This window comes from Terrapene carolina, unplaced genomic scaffold (genome assembly GCF_002925995.2).
Source record: "Terrapene carolina triunguis isolate 2854851 unplaced genomic scaffold, T_m_triunguis-2.0 Scaffold96, whole genome shotgun sequence".
Lineage (NCBI taxonomy): Eukaryota > Metazoa > Chordata > Testudines > Emydidae > Terrapene > Terrapene triunguis.
The window spans coordinates 4,447,603-4,467,619 of NW_020664447.1; the positions used below are offsets into that span (position 1 = coordinate 4,447,603).

The window sequence follows — 20,017 nt, forward strand, 5'->3', positions numbered from 1 at the left end:
CATCAGGATTGTTTGTGAAAAATATTAAAATCCTCAGACATGGCAAAATGTCATGTTTTCTTACTTTGCTCTGACACTATAAACAAATTAAATCTATTCTACAAGGAGAATAGCCAGTGCATTGAAGTTGGCTTAGTAATTCTAAGTGCCTATAAAAACTATTTCAGAACACTTCAACTATTTATAAATAGATTCAGCTAAAAATTTACTGTATGTTCAAAAAAAAAAGTGAAGCTAGTGCACACAAAAGAAAAGTCATTACAAGTTTGTATAGTTTTGTTTTATTATCAAATGCAAAAGACATTTAGTAATGGTGTCTTGGAAATATTGTTTACTAGAGTAATACAACTCCAAAGATAACAGGTTACCTAACAGTTCAAAATGCGTTGATATTTCAAAGGAGCTACATTTTTTATCTTCTTCTTACCTCCCCACTTGCTTCATGACAGACACTGTTTTCCTGTTAGAGAGCTGTACCTCTTAATCACTTGCTGAATTTCCTTCCAATGAAAAGAAGGCATTGCAAGTGTTCCATAACTGGGCCTTATCCCACATTCTTTTCTGTTCTTTTCATTCCAATGCCTGTAGTATTCAGATACACTGAAGTAGTTCCCAGGGATGAGGGACTGTTCAAGGAATTTCTCTTGGCATCCACTGAAGATATATATGGAACAGTTGACTAGAAGCCAATTAAGTTTTTGCAAAAGAAGAGAACTGTAAGGTAAGGTCCTTTCTATGATATAAAAAGCTACTGTGCTGGGAAGCCAATTAGAACATGGTTGGAGTAGTTTTAACTTCACAACATAGCTTAGTCCCATCTACACAGTGAATTGTGACTACCCTGTAAAATCCAAGGCTCTAGCATGATTCATAAGGACTTGAAACATAGTTCAGACCCTTCTATGACAAGAGTCCCTCAAACTGCAGTTTGACAGTGTAGATGAAACCTAGAAGTAGAATCTATACTGACCTATGTCAGGCAGGACACACAGAAATGTTTAGAGATGCCATTGGACTAGTAGTGGTGCTGAACGATCTCTAAAGAGGGACTTTTTTCCTGACTGAGGTTAACATTACAGCAGGAAGAAACCTCACTGTTCAGACTGGTGGATCCAAGGTCATAGAACATTATAAACCTTTAAAACTAAATTACTAAAGTACATTTTTAGACTAAAAATTCTAAACCCATAAATACCCAAAGCTATATTTTACAACGAACCTTGTAAACAAGTGATAAAACATTGATGTTTTAGCTAGCAACACAAAACCACCAGTTTATTGTGTAGTCCGCATCTGAATGAAAAATTCAATAGGCATTGAAGTCAGTTTACATAAAAGAAAAATGGATGACAAAAATAGTGTAGGCAATTAATATATTTCCTATGTATTTACACATAATACGGTGATAAAATGAATGAGTCAATCCACATTATGTTACAAAAGAACAAAGCTGTTGAAGGTACCAGTACCTTTCATATCATCACATTTATAGTACTGTTCTCTTATGTCATGTCATGGAGCATTTTAGATGAGTTTTCAGGATGAGAAGACACTGTACAAAATTTCAGCAGAGTAATTCCTCAGATATCTGAGCATTGCAAAGCAGGTACTAATGAGGCAGGACCTGATTCAGACAGATACTTAGGCAGTGCCTAATTTTAAAGCATGCAAGCACTGACTTCAGTGGGACTTACTCACATACTTAGGCACATGCTTAAGTATTGTGTTGAATTGGGAGCTTATATTTTAAGGGGCCCACTGACAATACAACAAACTGATAACAGTAGCGATAACCATTCAAGAGACGGTATTGTATACCTTAGTGGATGATAAAACACCACCAATTACCCACCAGTCAGAACACAGAATGCAGCCTTCTAGGATATGTATAAAGTGTAAGATTTTTATTACATGATGATCTGAGCTTTACATGGCAATATTTCAGATAAACAAAAGAACTGTGTAATAATTTGCATACCTGATAAAACTTTTTAGCCAGATGAGTTGTAATGGTAGCAGGTTACTATTGCCAAGACCAAAATTCCCTCCCTTCTGTCCCAAATTCTCAATATATCCTAAGAATTGTAAGTCGCTTATAATTACTCTATTTGCTTTAATCATTTAAGGACTGAAATATATTGTATAACAAAATGTAGTAATTATCTCAAATTGGCAGGATAAGTCTATGCATCTGAAATACTGGCAAAACTAGACAAATAAAAATCAGTCTAAACAAGCATTAAAAACTTCAAAATTAATCAACAAGCCAAGATAAAATTCTGACCTGCTCTCCAAAAATAAAATCTACAGTATGGGAATGATTTGACTGAATTTGTTAATCCAGTTAATAAAGCAGTTCAAGTATTTAAATTGAGACAACACTAATGAAGAGAAAGAAGAAAGCATTTTAGCCTCCTGCAGTTTTACATCACTGGAATTTAACATACTGCTCCAAGAGAGAAGGCTCATGTTTTACAAGTGAATGCCATTGTACTTTACATTATTCTGGGACCAGTAAGGACAAAAGCAGATGAAAGTGGAAAATTACAATGAGAAAATTATTCAGACCAAACCATTAAGTTACATTCAAGTCTGCAGAGTCATGTAGAATGCTACAAACTACATTGACCAAAAGTTATTTGAACTTTTAGAAACCAATATTTGTAGGTTGTATTTTAAGCTATCCAATTTTGCCTTTCTGCCCCATATATGAAGCAAAGCAAAAAGTTAACTAATCTTCTGTGTTTTGAGTTCCCTCCTCTCGCCTTCAAAGAATAAAACACTGATGGTTTGGACTACAAAACTATATGCAGAGTATTTCTGAACACAGTTCCTTGAATGTCAGACGGTAAAATATGCTCCTTTAAAGAAATAAGGAAGTTCTTATCCATTACAAGTCTCCCCTTTTTTACATTGCTGAGGATCTGATAAAAAAACCCAAACATACAAATATCAGAAGTGCTGATCCTGAGATGAATTATGGGAAATTTAGATCCAATGTGATCTTTATTCAAACTTTTGTTTAAGCTTCTTCTGGAAGACAGCTGGCAAAATAGAGAGAATAGCTAGAATCATGAGAACAAATACAGAGTTCCAGGAAACCGCTTCCCCTGCTGTTGTAAGCTGGTACAGTGTTGTTCCTGCCTTAATTGCTACAAAAGATGGTGGTGCAACACCTATGTGTACAGAGATAAAACAAAGAATCAGTTAAAGAGAACTAAAACAATAAAAGCACAAGTTACTTTTCAATTTTTTGTTTTTTAAGGCAAGCAAATGCTCTCTATTTTAGAACTTTGTTGGAAACAGTTTAAAGCAACAAAGTCAAGAACTTAATAAAAATACAGGTCATAACAAGTACAGTATCATACAGAAAAACATACATACACCATTTTTCTATAGCACCTAGACCTTATATTATAATCTAAAGAGGTGTACTTTCTTTTTCCCGCTATGTATGTTGTATTGACTTTTTAGTTTGCATATACAGACTATGAGTAAGTAGCACATGGGGATTAGACCAAAAACAACAGTTTACCATGTCTAATTTTGTTTCTAATTATACATTTCTGCATGGATTTTTGTTAGTAATCCATTATGAAATCAAATACTACAGACTATTTCCAAAAAAGACACCTAACTACCCATCCACAATAAAAAAAGACAAGAATGTATGCTAGTACACAGGAAGACAGAGAGCAACTTGTGAAGGGTCACCATTTATAAAGAGGGGAAATATAAGCTGTAGTTCCATTGAAGCACAGGGAGAGAACTGAGCAAGTTTACGCAAACTGAGATTTCAGTTTGGATAGCTAATAGTTTATGCATGTGGTTAACTTTATTGCCATGAGTAGTCCTTTTCTTTACAAGAGTGGGGCCTTCCTAAATTACCACAACAGACTATATCCTAAAATCCCAAACTAAAGACACCTTACAGTTCTCATTCATATTATTTCTATTCATACTAAATTTTAGAAGACAATGCCCTTCAAAAAAGCATACTACTTAGTAAGCTTTATTTCAAACAGATTGTTATATGTAAGTCTCAACACCATAGTTCAGTCTTGTTAAATTACATGCTGTTTTTCCCTACATAGTTAGTGGTTAATAAATAATAAAATAAGTGCTAAGTAGATAATCTTCGTTTGTATTTTTGTTTAGCTATGCAGCTCAATAGAACTAGAAGGTTGGAAAAATATAATTTTCTTGTGACAAGGAAAAAAAAGGAGTTTCCGAAACGTCTCGAAGCACCTAATCTAGTAGACACACCAATGAATAGATGTATTTTGACATCATAGGATTGTTGTTGTTGTTGTTTCTTTTTTTAGGGGAAAATAATTCACTTGTTCACCAAGATAGAGACAATTCCCATCCTGTAAGATTAATTTAGTTACCACTTTCTTTTAGGTTCAGTCGAGACAATAATAATAATAATAATAGTAATACCTAGCTCTTATGTAGATCTCAAAGCACTTTACAAAGGACGTCAGTATTATAATCTGCATTTTACAGATGGGGAAATCAGTGCACTGACTTGCCCAAGGTCACCCAGCACTCCAATGGTGGGAACTAAACCAAGGTCTCCTGAATGATGATCCAATATTACATCCACTAGACCAGTGGTCTCCAAAGTGGGGTGCGTGCACCCCAGGGGCTGCACAAGAGGATCCTCCGGGGTGCGCGGCAGGAGGAGCGCTGCCGGAGCAGCGCCGCTTCCCCTCTCTCCCCCCCCCTCGGCAGTTCGGCCGGGAGTCTGAGCAGCTTTTTTTTTTTTCCCCCTCCCTCGGCAGTTGGGGTGCGCAATCAAAAAAGTTTGGAGACCACTGCACTAGGCTATACTGCTTCCTATAGAGTTAGTAGTACATGAATAGCTCATACCCCGGGTGAAAAATATTTGTAACAAAATGCAAACTGAAGACTACACAAAACATTTTTTGAATTTCATTAGGAAGTTAATCCGTTCAAGAAAAATGACAATGGTAAACAAATTGGAGAAAAACAAGCCCTTCATGTGAAAACATGAGAGATTCTGAGGCAAAACAATTTTGCATAAAGAACATAAAATAAATCTGAGTTTCACGTTTTCAATACAAAACAGTCATTCTACTTTAAAAAAAAAAATCACAAAATGGGACAAAGGACACTGCTGAAGCGTACAGATTTGGCATGTAACCTTGGACAAGTAACTGAACTTCTGTCTCATTTTCACCAACTGTAAAATGTGAACAACACTGGAGTAAGATGTGAGGCCCTCACATATTATGATGATCAGCTCCATAGAAAAATATAAATAAAAGAAATAGTGAAGTCATGTAATCATTCAGTTGACCAGTAGATGGTGATATACACTAAATGATTCTCTGAACGGGGAGGAAAAAACAACAGGGTCCTTAAAAAGCTTTAATTTATTAACCAAAATTCTTACCTAGAAAAGTACCAATGAAAAATACTTTCAGTGGTACATTTATTACAGGAGATGTTATATTGATAAACCAATTAGGAAGAAAAGGCGTTATTCTCAAAAATATTATGTAGTTAATGAGGTGTTCTCTGTGTCGTTCAACCTGCCACAAAATTAAAAAAAATTCAGTAAAATCCCTGTCTTGGAAATACAATGATCTTAATTTAAACACATGTACCATTAAATAAGGCTGTTCTTATTCAGATATAGTGCATCTGTAGTCTGGTTATTAGCTAAGAAGTTTATATACACCTTTCTTTAGCAGAAATTAACAAAGGCAAAAAAAATAAACAAAATATTTAAACAAGTTCCGATTGGAGCTTGTGAGAAGGGTCAGGAAAACATTTGTTAAATACAGTGCTGAAGTTAGCTTAGAAATTCTGACTTTTGGGATGGGAGTTAGACATCATATTATATATCTACTCAGTGAACTCAATCAACTCACTCTTTAACAAGGAAAAAAAATAGCTCAAAGAGCAACTATTGGTCTCTGTTTGTGCAGATACATCAGATAGAAAAGCAGAATGTAAAAACTTAGATCCAGATGCCCTTTTACACCACATAAACCTCTACCTTGATATAACGCTGTCCTCGGGAGCCAAAAAAATCTTACCGCATTATAGGTGAAACCGCGTTATATTGAACTTGCTTTGATCCACCGGAGTGCGCATCCCCCCCCCCCCCCCCCAGAGCACTGCTTTACCGCGTTATATCCGAATTCGTGTTATATCGGGTCGCGTTATATCGAGGTAGCAGTGTATTTGAAAACCTTATTCAGACTTGAGGTTTTACTATGTTTATACACCAAGGTTAGATACGGTATATTTGTCTAAATAAAGAAAGAGGTGCATTTGAACATGCATTAGCGAGGGGAGCCTAAGGCTTACTCTGACCAGCTAACATACTAAAACTAATAACTACAAATTGCCTTGTCAACACCATGTTAAAAATACACTTTTTATCCTGGTGAAAAACAAGAGAAGTGAAGCCTTAAACTATAACACTGTTTGATCTTACCTGTGGGCCTTGAACCAAGATGCGTTATCTGATTTAGAAACAGCTTCTCAACATGCTTATAACATGGTTTTGGGCTGTTAGTGTGTGTAGCTTTACTAGTGGAGATAGGTCCCAGATAGCAAGTGCTTAATGTTTTCACTTAATTGGAAAATATCCCAGGCTTTAGCACAATTCTTAAAACTATCTCGGTTTCATCTACACTGCACCATCTGTAGCTGTGTTGAAAGAGTAATGGGACAACTACATTGTAATCAAATCCCACCCCACACCCACAGTTGACTAATCATGTAAATGGGACTACAGACCCTATATACACAAATAGTGATAACAGCTTAATGCGATTCCTGCCAAAACAGATCAGGTACAGTTTGCCTGGCTATGAAGAAACAGGTTTAAAAGATTTTTTTAAAAATGAACTATACATCCAAAACAAAGATTTGTAAAACAGTTATTCCTGATCCACAATGGCCAGAGAAGTTGACTTTAAAGTTTGTTTAAGAATAGAACATTGGGCACAGAAAGTAAAGAGCATGGTTTTGTTCATCAAGAAAATCTCTTCCAGTGAAATTCATCCAAGAGGGTGTTTACTGTTGTAACATTAAAAAATCATGTTTTTTAAAATCTGAAATAAGAGTATTACTGCAGTTAGACAGATTAACTATGAACTCAAATTTAAGAGGACAGTTTAATTTTTAAAAATTAAGCTGATTCCTTATATGAAAAAGTTTAAATATCACATTAGGAAGACTACATATTTAATTGTATTTGCTGAACCTGCTTAATGCTAAATTTGCTTTCCACCTCATTCTATAAATATGCTTTGGGCCAGATTCTGCCATGCTTATTCATACCAAGTACAGTAGTACTGTACACTTAATGAGTTGCACCATTTGCTTTAAGGAGAATACACTTGGAGTGAGGTGCTAGTTGTGAGTAATGATGGCAGAATCAGCCATTTCTTATTAGGTTTACTGTGAACACCAAAACCCTTATGATTCCATCTTTTTCAATTCTAAGTTTATATAATCAGCATGAATGTTTACCAAAAGCAACTTTACCTGCTCTGACCATTTCACTGCTTTCTCTGTTAAATATTTGTACACAACTGGCCGTCCAACTAAATATGAAAGCATATAACAGAAAGAGGCTCCAAGTCCAGAACACTGCAAATGAAAAAGAAAGTGAGAAGAAATTCTTTGCAATTTGTACAACAATCTCTAATCCCTGCTGATTTCATTAGCAGTAAAGGGCCTGGCTCCATACAGCTATCCATTTAGGCTGCTTTACAGGGTTCTCCTTTTAATTGTCTGTGTTAGCCACTCCTACATATACACATACAACACCAATCGTTAGAATCTTTTCTATAACAGCTTTGCTTAGGCCAGAGGTTCTCAAGCTGTGGTCCGTGGACCACCAGTGGCTCATGAGTTCCATTCAGGTGGTCCACAGATAGTTCCCTCTAAGGTGCGCACCTGGGCAGCCACACACAAGAAAATGAAGGGCTGCCCACCTAATTAGTGCAGCTGCGCAGGCACGTGCGGTTCTACTAATTAGGTGCCTGGACCCTGGAGAAGACACACATGTAAGGTGATGTGGTGGCATTAGGAGGAATATGGGGTAGGTGGGAGGGAGTGGTGGGGTGAGAAGAGGGGGTGGGGGGAATTTGGGACCTGCAGGGCCAGAGAAAGAGGCGACTTTCCCCAGCTCCAGGGCTACAGCTGCCATGGAGAGACAGCCCTCCTTACCAGCCTCAGCTCCATGGTGGGGGAGAGACCCCCTTGCTTCCCAGCCCCAGCTTGGGGGCTGCTGCGGCAAGAGGGAGAGACCCCCCCCTCCTTCCCAGCCCAGCTCAAGGGCTGCCGCAGCAGGGGAGAGACAGCACTCCCCAAACTACTGCTAAAAAAATTAATGGAAATTACTTGTCCAGACAAGTGATTTCCATTACATCTGGGGAGAGGTGTGAAAACCATTAAGCCTAGATCTTTGTTATATGATCTAGTTCTGGCTCTTCAGAGTACTCCCATTGAATCTTTAGTAGCAAGCAGCACTAGATTTGGTGGGGGTGCTGCTAGGTGTTTTGTAGAATAAAGACCTTATTTGCAAGCTCTCTGAAGCAGGGATCTGTCTGCAAGCTCCAAGCCATGTGTTAATGTGCTCCAGGGCTTGTAAGAACTCCATGAGTCCACTGTGAGTTTTTGAGTTGGTGACACACACAATGTGAAACCAGGAGAACTTTGCCTGTTTCTACAAGGCTCTGTTGCATCTGCACAGCGTGGGTCCTAAACACTCATTTAAAATACCCATAACCAACCACCTGATCAGCAAAAACAACGAGGAGTCCTTGTGGCACCTTAGAGACTAACAAATTTATTTGGACATAAGCTTTCATGGGCTAGAACCCACTTCATCGGATGCATGAAGTGAAAAATACAGGAGCAGGTATAAATACATGAAAGGATGGGGGTTGCTTTACTAAGTGTTAGGCCAGTCTAACGAGAAATCAATTAACAGCAGGATACCAAGGGAGGAAAAATAACTTTTGATGTTGTTCCTAAACCCTGCTTGACCACAACAGCAGTCATCCCAAATGCCAATTTATTGGGGGGAGGGGAAGGAGAAATACATACTTACCAGACAGACAAGAAATAAGGCTAATGGGAATGGATAAAGAAACCCTGAGAGGATACTGAGAAATATAGAGCCGGGTATAGCAAATGTTTGCAAGCTGAGTGCTTCTCAGTTAAGGATAGAACATCATGTTACTTAGAACTTTTACATTCTTCATTTTAAAAGTGATCATGGTATTTACCAACTTGCAAGCTGAACATTAGAAATATGTATATCCTCAAAATACTACTGTTGGCATAAGCAGTTTACAAGAGATATTTGGGAAGCAATGCATTAATATATTAGTTTTTAAGGCCTTGCCCACATAAACTTGCACCAATTTAACAAAATCTTTTTTGCAAAGACACTCTTAGTTAAATCAGTGCAAACTCTTTTCTTCTTTCAGATTTTAGGTTTAGTGTTCATTCGAGTGACGGGACGACTGAAACAGCTTTGATAAGGTACAGTACAAATAAGTACTATATGACCAGTAACAAAACCTCATTCTTCACCCACAGCATACACATACCATTCCAGCCTCACACCACTTTTCTTAGATTTTAAGGCCAGAAGGGACCACTAGAATAATCTAGTCTGACCTTCCACATAACACTGACCATAGACTTTTCACCTTGTCATTCCTGCCCAAACATCTAACTTTTGTTTCAGCTGCAGAATTTTTTTTTATTTTTATTTTTTGCAGAAGTTGCCAAAACATCCAAAACATTGTGGAGGTTTTATGGATGTTGGTACTAGGATAAGACCAAACCCATATTTGCTTGTGACGTATGCCAGAATTTGAAACCAGGTCTTGAAAAGTTAAAGTCTAATACAATAATCCATTGCATACGACACCCCCTTAAAAGTGTTTAATTTTAAAAAGTGACATGTTGGCACACAAACCAATAGTAATATCAGACAACCATGAGATCGCCTTCCTACCCTAAATTTCTTCCCTTTTAAAAACCTCTTCATCCTAGAGGTCCAGGTTAAGGACTACATACTTCTCACTACATAAACTAGATAAGGGATGTCAAACATATAGTCCAGATTAAGTTAAAGTATTTATTTATGTGGTCAGCACGACATGTTCAACTTGTGCAGAAGCTCACTCAGTGTTGTTGTTTTTTTATAAAGTTGTATTTTTAGTCCTCACAGTTGTGAAGGAAGCCATCCAAATGCAAACCTAGAGTAATTGATGTCATGTAGGCATGAATCTAAAAGCACTGAGTGGTGGACTCCCTTGTCCAGTATTAATCTGCTTGAAGTGTCAATTCAAATTCAATTATAATACATCATTGTTGACCACTTTAGCAAATGAAACTGAGAAAGTGGTAGCAATAAAGTCCATGGGAACTGGGAGTTGCTGCCTGGAAGTAGAGGAAAAAAAGTTCTTGGGGTCTTGCCATCAATTCAGCTGTGTGTTGATATGAAGTGGAACTACAACCTTGTTCATCTGATGTCTTATCGAGTAGTAGGCTAACTGGAGCCAAAGTTGAAGGGGCCACAAGTGGAAGTCTGGAAAGCACTGTCACAAGCACTCACCAATGTGGTGTACAAGTCTGTACCATCATAGTCAGGTTTGATTTTATTCTGTTTAGAAATGACTACAATGATAGGACTCTGTCCTCTGGAAGAAAAGCCCTCACTGACCAGAGCTGATCATGGCTCCTATGAACACTAACAATAGTGATAGGGGGAAGGACAATTCTTCTTAGTTCACACAGAAGTGCACTTAGGCAAACAGGCAGAAGGCACATTTCAGGCTTGTTGCCAGCTGTTGTTGGGATCAGGTAGACATTGATACTTCTTTGGTTTGCAGCCACCACCACTAAGCATTTTGGGAAGACTCACTGCTTGTACTGGTAATGGCTGGCCCTACCATGAATTTCAGGTACTTCCTGTGGACCGGGTGGATAGCTATGAGAAGCATAAGTACTGTAAGTCGACAGTTACAAGCCTCTATTGAGTCTGAAGTGATGGAATGATGGAGGCAAGTGTTACCATCCTGAATCTGTGTCATTTTCATTCAATCTCCTCAGCTCAAGGAGAGGACAAAGGCCCCCTTTCTTCTTCAGAATAAGGAAATAGCAGAATATCTTTCCCCGTACTCCTGCAGTACCTCTTCTATGACTTCTAGACAAAGCAACGAGGCCACTCCTGTTTGGAGCAGGTTCTCATGAGAAGGGTGTCTGAAAAGACAGGGAAGGAGGAGGAGTACATGGGGGAAAGGCAAGGAAATGGTTAGAGTAGCCAGGACTGATGATGCCTAGCACCCATTGGTCAACTGTAATCACAACCCACACCTGGTGAAAAAAAACAAGGTGGCTTCTGAAGGTGAGGGTAGGCTCTAACTTGGCTCCAGTGTCTCTCCTTGGGCCTCTCTCTTTTGGGGACGATATATGTACGATTGCGATAGAGAACTGGGGTGCATTCCCCAAGGGATCACAATCTAAAATCTTTAAGGGAGTAGAACACTTCAGCTGTTTGGCTGCTGAAGAGCTCAATCCCTTCAAAGTGCATTGCACTTCTTGGAAATGCCGAACACTTGAAACCAAAGCCCATCTCATAGTGATGGCAGAGTCCGATACAACCGTGGCTACTTGTAAGGATATCTTTGAGACCATTTGACCCACCTTCACGAGCTCTCAGAGTTCTCTCTTGTTATCCTGTGGGAGCATTGTCGGAAAGTGGACTTGCTCTGATCTCCCAAAATTATATTTTGAACAAAGCCTGATATTTTACTTTAGAACACAAGAGCTTAGTAGTGATGCTAAGGAATCAGTCTTACACCAAAAAAAAGGTCCTTTTTTTATGGTCTCTTTTCTGGGGTGCCCTTTGCAAACCTGGATTTTTCCTGTACTGCTGATATCACAAGTCACCATAGGTTACGTTAAGCATATAAAGTTTCAAAGCTCTTTTGTGGCTCCTCTTTTTTGCTCCTTTTAGATGAGGGAGGAAGAGTGGTTGGAGTCTCCCAAAGGTGAAGATTATGCCCTTCTCGAGTTCAAGTGTGCCCTTACTGATAGGGAGGGCAATCCTGGCTGGGGCTGAGGAGTTCAGGATGTCAAAGAACTTAATGACCTTATCTAGGGTCACTGAGATTTCAATGCTCAGAGCCTCAGAGAACCAGGTCAGCGGGTACTAGAATGCCTTGAAGGTGTCAGGTGCAAGTGCTACTGCCCCATCTAGTAACAAGGGAGGTTGCTGGAACTCTTTTGGTGCTGCCTTTTCACAGAGGCCCATGTCTGGCTCAAGCAAGGGAGGTCGGGCTAATGATGCCACTAGGGAGCAAGATCTTCTCTTCCATAAGACCTGAGAGGGATATCTGCTCCAGTACACACATGTGGTTCCCTAGTATGATCAATGGGGACAAAATGCTTAATTCATTGGTAAGGGAACTTGTAAAAAATTTAATATTAATCATATTTTAAAGTGCCATCCTGATATTAACTGTGTGTGACTGATTAGAACAACAAGACAAACAGTATCAAACTCAGAGTAAATGAACAAAGTGTAAAATTGCTTTGTAAGCATATTTCAAGGGTTTGAGATAAACACATCACAGCATGCACATTAGTTGACCAAAGTCTATCACTAATCTAAGAAGAGCGACATTTAACTATTAAAGCAGCAGATGTCATGGTATTTAATTAGACAGCTGATTGGGTTTTTTTTAAAAACACTTGTTACCTTACATCCATCTTTGTCATTTCAACTCATTTCCCTTTTGTATAGGATCCATTTAAAATGTTATTTGTGAACAACTGCTTTTTGGAATAGAAGCAGCTGTAAGATAAATCATTACTGAATTAATGACATTGGATAACCCTGTTTTGAGTTACTAAAACCTCTCATATTGAGTTAGAGAAGACCTCCTCCACCATCCTTTTTTAAAAATTATAAGTGGAACAACCATTGAAGGTTCATTTTTATCTAAGCATTTTTTATTACTAATTAATATATTCTGAATTCTGCGTCACTACCAACAAAAAGAGAACTGCTGCTTGGAGTAACAATTAGACTGTATTTTAGCTCCAAATATCTTGTTCTTGTTAACTTCACATAAAGAGATCCAGCAATTCTTTGTGTAAAATAGGCATTACAGGAATTAAGGCGTGCCTTGAAATACTTCTGAGAAATGCCCCAGATACAAATTTAAATTCTCTCTTTTTATAGTAGCTGTAATAGAGGCAGTGTTTGAGTATCTTAGGAATGTGGGGCTGTATTTAATTTTGATTTTCTTTTTAAGATCTCCACAAGATCCATACAAATGATTTGAAACAATTGAACCAATATGTTCTATAAAGCCAGATAGTTTATATGTGAAGTTACATATTAAGAACTATTTCCAAAAAGGACACTGTCAAGATTGGTAGATTTAAAACAACTTTCTAGCTGCATTTACTAGTGTACATGTACACCACACTTTCATTCTGCCAGTCTGGTCCATTCTTACAGGCAGGCAGGCACTGAAATACACAAGAAAATGACTAAGTACTTTAGAGTTCAATATTCTTGGGCATTTCAATACCTAACCCAATAGTTACATTTTTAATCTTCATCCTCTTTTACATCCCTCCTTCAATGTTTACATCCCCGCTTCAAATTTTTCAGAGAAAAACACCATTAACTGCAACTAAACAACTTTCATATCACCAGGAAAAGGATACAAAATATATGTGGCAAAATAAGCCACTAATACTTGGACGTAGAAGGTGTCTTTGTATTTGGAGAGGACTTTTCCTAAGGCCTTGGCATCATCCATGTCTCTGGGAATCTTTATACATTCTCTCTCTTCTCTGAAGAAAAAAAAAAAAAAAAAATTCCAGGAATTAGGCTAAGTAATCAGTAAATAAAATTTTAAAACTCATTTGCCCCAATATAAGATAATAAATCAAAGAGCTATAATGTGAGCAAAACAATTAGTCTAATTGTTGGTGTGATAACTTTCCTAGGCAGAGAACACAAATCTATAGGATTCTGCAGCTCAAACCCTCAGATAATTTTAGGTGTTTTCAACATTATTTCTCCTTGTTCAGATTATACAGATGAAGAAAAATTAACATTGACTGAGATTTTTTGGGAGGGATGGAGTGTTACATCCTTCTTCACAAGAGGAAACATTTTCCAGGTATTTTGCCTTATGGGTGCGTACTTTCTTTTTTGCCTTTTTAAAGTTGAAGTATGCAGTACAATTTTTGTACTGTTATACCTTATTTCAGTTAGGCATGAGATATAATTTTATTTTTTGGCCACTATAGTTAAAAGCAATACAACCTCCTCACTGTGGACACAATGATACCAGTATATAAGTGCCTTATACAGGTATAGCTTATTTCCCCCACCTATATGAGAACAAACAACACCGGTATAACTCACATTTATACCAGTATAACTGTATTCAAAGACGGGAAGGCTGTACTGCTTTAATTATAGCAGTATAGTTAAAGTGATACAACTTTTGCTTTTAGTCTAGCACTGACTGGCAGTCTCCAGCACTTGCTTATGGATATTTCCAACTTTGAGGTTTTATATTTTGACTTTCTGGGTTGTCTAATGAATTTCCTTCCACCCCTCACCACCCCCTTTTTCATATTTCTATCAGGTTATGAAAATGTTGAGGTATGTCAGTTTGGGGACCTCCTAAAACGGGGGTGGCCAACCTGTAGCTCTGGAGCCACATGCGGCTCTTCAGAAGTTAATATGCGGCTCCTTGTATAGGCACTGACTCCAGGATTGGAGCTACACGCACCAACTTTCCAATGTGCCGGGGGGTGCTCACTGCTCAACCCCTGGCTCTGCCACAGGCCCTGCCCCCACTCCAGTCCTTCCTGCCCCCTCCCCATAGCCTGCCATGCCCTCGCTCCTCCCATTCCCCCCCAGAGCCTCCTGCATGCCACAAAACAGCGGATCCGCAGGGCTGCCAGTGGGTGGGAGGCGCTGGGAGAGCTAATGGGGGACTGCTGACATATTACTGTAGCTCTTTGGCAATGGACATTGGTAAATTCTGGCTCCTTCTCAGGTTCAGGTTGGCCACCCCTGTCCTAAAACCTTTAGTTGTATAGGATACTACAAAGAAAAGCCAGCAAATTAATCCTTCTCAATATACTTACTCACTAAGCTGTGGAAAATATTTATATACTAGAAACATAATCGAAGCAGCAGATAGAAAGATGGACACTAATATGAGAAGTGACATTCGTGCTGATCCACCTTCTATATGGGCCTTTCCTAAAATTAAACAAAATTATAGTTAACAAAAAAAATAAATATGACAGTTCAAAGTTATGCTTCCAAAAGTTTTTAAAGTAAGTATTTTGTGGATAAAATCTTCCTACCAAAAAGCCATCTCTCTTATATTCCCTAGAAGCTGCAGCAAGATCTTGCATTCCTTACTTGAGCAAAGCTCCCACTGACATAAACCCAAATAAGGACTACTGGAGCTGGCCCTCAATTAATACATTAAGGGAGAAAACCTGCTTTACACCCTTATTAATCACAGCAAAGTAACATGAGAACACGCATGTACAGTACACTAAACTTTTTGCCAAAAATTCCCCACCACTGGTTTAGCTACAGTAAACAAAATGCTGATGGCCATGCTGTCTAAACTCTGCTCAGGGAAGATCTAGCGCTACATTAACTCGGGCCAGCCATGTCAACACTACAAGAAGAGATATTTTTAACACGTTAACTAATTAAGGTAAATCCTAGGAGATACATTTACAAAAACATCTTGCCTTTTCTAGACTAGGACTTTAACACATACTTATTAACATATTGTAGCGAACATGTTAAAAAAAAACACCTTTTCCTAATGAAGACAAGGCCTAAGGAAAAGGTACTTTTAAAAATAGCTTTCACTTTCCTGTGTATACTAAGGCTAAGTTTTTTTCAGTATAACCTAAGGTGTGACATTAAACTGATACAATGATACAAGTAACCCCTTCCCCCCCACTCAATGGAGATACTCTTTACTCCTGGGGGAGTTCTGCGCTACTGCATGCACGCATATTTAATGACTCCAGCAGATTTCTAAATTTTCATACAGAAAAAAGCGTCTGCCAAAATCTTGCTGCAGTTCCACCTTTTGCCCACCAGAGGGCGCTGTGCACAAGAACAGCAGCAGCTCCCCGCAAAAAAATAACTTATGCAATTCCACCTTTTGCCCACCAGAGGGTGCTGTGGCAACAGAACAAAGTTGCAGCTCCCCGCAGCGAGGAAAATTTATTAGGGGGGTTGCACTCAGAGGCTTGTGATGTGAAAGGGGTCACCATTAAAAAAGTTTGAGACCCACTGGTATAGCTGATACTGGTTTAGCAAGCAAAATGAGCTATACCAGCAAAGGCACATTTTTAGCAATATAACTGTATCTACACTAAGGCTTTTGCCAGCATAGCTATTTTGTTAAAAATAAAAAAGCAAAACTTTTAAGTGTATACCTGGCCTTAGTTTCTCTGCTGGGGCTCCACAACACAAAAATCCCTAGGTGCTGGTTTCATTTGCAGCTCCTGGTGGCGTGATTATGATGCCACTATGCGACATGCATAGCAATCTATTGCATTACCATTTCAATGTTGTAAGCCAGAAAAAGGATGATGAAACATATATAATAAAAACAAAACAAGTGCTAGGACTAGTTTCAAGTTTACTTACTGTGCCAATTTTGCCTTGAAGTCAGTGCAAATGTTTACCATATTCCCTTAATTTTACTGCCTCTGTTTTGTCTGAAGTGCTAGACCCATGCAGCTACAAACTTAATTGTGTCTTTGGGTGTTTTTTTTTTTTTTTTTTTTTTTTACTACCACCTTCTCCAGGATGATAATCCAATATGAGGAAGGGAAATCTACTGGATGGAACTAATAGTAGTAAAATTAAGTATGTGTATGGGGCATTAGTATGTTCTCCATTTCTCACCCATTCCACCCAAATTTGTTCTAACAGTTTGCAAGATATACAGTAGAGAATTTATTACAGGTGGCTAAAGATTTTAAATTGCACTGTAAAACCATGCCAATTTCCAAGCAGTGCTAATATAGTTAAATGTTTTTAACAAAACCAGAGTAGATAATCACAATACTTGCCATACCTAGTCAGACCAAATACATTTGGTTGCCTTACCCAAATGCACCTGATAAGGCAACAATGTACTTAGAAAATCCCTTTCCAACTCTCACGATCAATTTACAACCAGATATTAAATTATTCTACTATTTTACATACCCAGTAAGTACACACAAATTAAAGCCCCAATCTTGCAAGCTGCTCTATGCAAATAAGGCTACATGTGAGCACAGGGTTGCTCATGACAGGTTCCAGAACTGAAAACTAAGGATATATTTTCATTTTGAATGCCCTATCATCAGGTTAGGTCACCAAATGCCAATGAACAGCCTTATGTACAACTGTGTGTAGTTTAGTCCTTTATTGACATTGTTTCCCTGAAAATGCCCAACCTGACAAACTAACAAGTGACAACTCACAATTTATAGGTGCTGCTCACAATTCATAGGTGCTACAGACCCTTCTGTATGAGCCATTCAGCCAAGAATGGTTCAGTACAGTGCCCCTCACTAGCACATAACACGGAGGGCTCAACTGACCAAAGTGAGATGTCTGCTTTAAGACACTCAGATCCTGACCAATGGGGAAGTGACAACTGCAAGAGAAACAATGGGGGACAAAGAGGGAGCTACCAGGGGGTAACTGGCAGGGAGAGGCTTGCTCCCTTGCTTACCCTTCTGGAAGAAGGGCAGAGATGCCCATCAGCACAGAATGAGCCGCAGCATCACAGCCCCGCAGAGCTTAGCGTGTCCTCAGAGCTATCTGCTTAACTGCAACACCTGCCCGGGCTACCAACAACACTGCCCGCCACCTCCGTGCCTGCATGCCCCTGAACAGTGACCCTACACAATGCCCCTCTCCCTGCTCCCATCTCCCCATACTGCCCCAGTCTCACCAAACCAACCCCACCCCACTTCAGTGCCCCTTTCCCCGACACTGACCCCAGAGTCCAGTCCCCTGCCCCAAACCGACTGACCCTACAGTGTCCCCTACCCCCACACTACTCCAAACCAACCCCCCTCAGTGCACTGTCCCTGAACACTGACCCCACAGACCCTCCCTCTCCCTACCCCCCATTACCCCCAAACCTATCTCCCCTCAGTGCTCCTCCACAAATAGCAACCTTGCAGAGCCCCTCCCTTTGCCCCAAACCAACCACATCTCAGTGCCCCCACCTCACACATCACTGGACAGTGCCCCTCCCTTGACACACCCCCACACTGGCCTCTCCCCAGACACTGACCCCACAGAGCCCTTCTCCCTGCCCCCAAACCAACCCCCCCTCCGTGTCCTCTCCCCAGACACTGACCCCACAGAGCCCTTCTCCCCGCCCCCAAACCAACCCCCCCTCCGTGTCCTCTCCCCAGACACTGGCCCCACAGAGCCCTTCTCCCTGCCCCCCCTCTGCCCCCCAACCGCCCCCTCCCCGGACACTGCCCCCAGCAGCGGCCCCGCTGCTCACACCGCCCCCCGGCCCCAGGGCGGCACCTTCGATGCGCTGCTGCTGGGGCCGGGCGCTCGCCAGCTCGCCGGGGCCCCGCTCCGCCGCTCTCCGCTGCGCCATGGCCCCGCGCTGCCAAGAGCCGGACGCCCGGCGACGAGACACAGGCCCAGCCAGGCGAGCCCAGGTTTCCCCGGCACCAAGAGCCGCGAGAGGAGGCGGGACCCGTCGCTCCCGTCACCCCACCAAGGCCCCACACGGCGCATGCCCGCCCGAACCGCCGGGCTCGCTTGGGCCTGCAGGGAGAGTGCTCCGCGTTTAACTGGTAAATACGGTAACGCCAAACAGGGTTTGCGTTTTTAACCTGTTAATTACGACAAACACTTAACTGTGGTAACGCTAAATCAAGACTCTGTTCAACCATGTAAATACGGTAATTCCCAGCGGGGGCTAGGTGCCCACGCAATATATGCTGTAAAACTGAGGGTGAGTTGCATGTTTCAGCTTATGCTAACGCCCAATCATGGGTGCGTTTAGTCCATTAAATACGGCAGCGCACAGCCAGATTTCACTGTTTCCCGCTTCCCAACATTAAAACAGTAAAGCTTTGATCAGTGCGCGTTTAATGCTTAACCCAATAAATAATCTAAAACAGGGTAAACTGAGCTAGGTCTTCCTGATTAACCCATTAAACATGTTTTAAACCTCACGGTGAGACTTCAATATATATGGTAATATCCAGCTATAATTGCGTGTTTTATTGAGTATATATGGTAGCCTGTTTAGCCTATTGAATATAACAGTAAGGCAGGGCTGTGTGTGTAGCGCAATAAATACGATCATGCAGTTAAGTATAGTAATACTCAGCTGAGGCTGAATGTTTAACCGCTATACTTGGTAACACACTCAACCAGAGCTCATTGTGTTTTAACCCAGTAAATACAGTAATGCAGAGATGGAGTCAGTAAATATGGGAATACAGGGCCTCCATTAACAATGTGGGTAATTAACCACTGGAACAACTTACCAAAGCTGGTGGTAGATTCTCCCTCACTGGCAATTTTTAAATCTAGATTTCTAAAAGTTGTGCTCTAGGGTCAGTCAGGAATTACTTTGAATATATACTCAGGCCTGAGTTATACAGGAGGTCAGAGTACTGTAGATGATCTAAATGGTCCCTTCTGGCCTTAGAATCTATGGGATAGTGGAGTGCTAAGTGTACCATAACTGGAGGGACAGCACTTTAAGCCCTTAGCAGCTGGTGGGTTCCAAAAAGCACTTATATGTGTGACTCAAACAATAGGATAATTAACTAGGCAGAAAAAAATGCAGATACCCTAAATTTGTTGACTAAACAGTTACAACGAAGTAGGTCCTAGCATAGGCCCTAGGGGAATCCAAAAGAGGATAGCACTTCTCGGGCCTAG

General features: G+C 40.2%; 1 protein-coding gene across 1 annotated transcript; it reads right to left on the bottom strand.

Moving 5' to 3' along the window:
• Positions 1-1,889: 1,889 nt before the first annotated feature.
• Positions 1,890-18,814, bottom strand: TMEM41B (transmembrane protein 41B). The gene is made up of 7 exons (XM_026651280.2): positions 18,638-18,814; positions 15,199-15,316; positions 13,756-13,884; positions 9,107-9,200; positions 7,534-7,638; positions 5,423-5,561; positions 1,890-3,176 (listed from the first exon to the last, which is right to left on the bottom strand). The coding sequence occupies exons 1-7, from the start codon at positions 18,711-18,713 to the stop codon at positions 3,007-3,009; spliced, it is 831 nt and encodes a 276-aa protein (XP_026507065.1). The 5' UTR covers positions 18,714-18,814; the 3' UTR covers positions 1,890-3,006.
• Between the last annotated feature and the right edge of the window lie 1,203 nt (positions 18,815-20,017).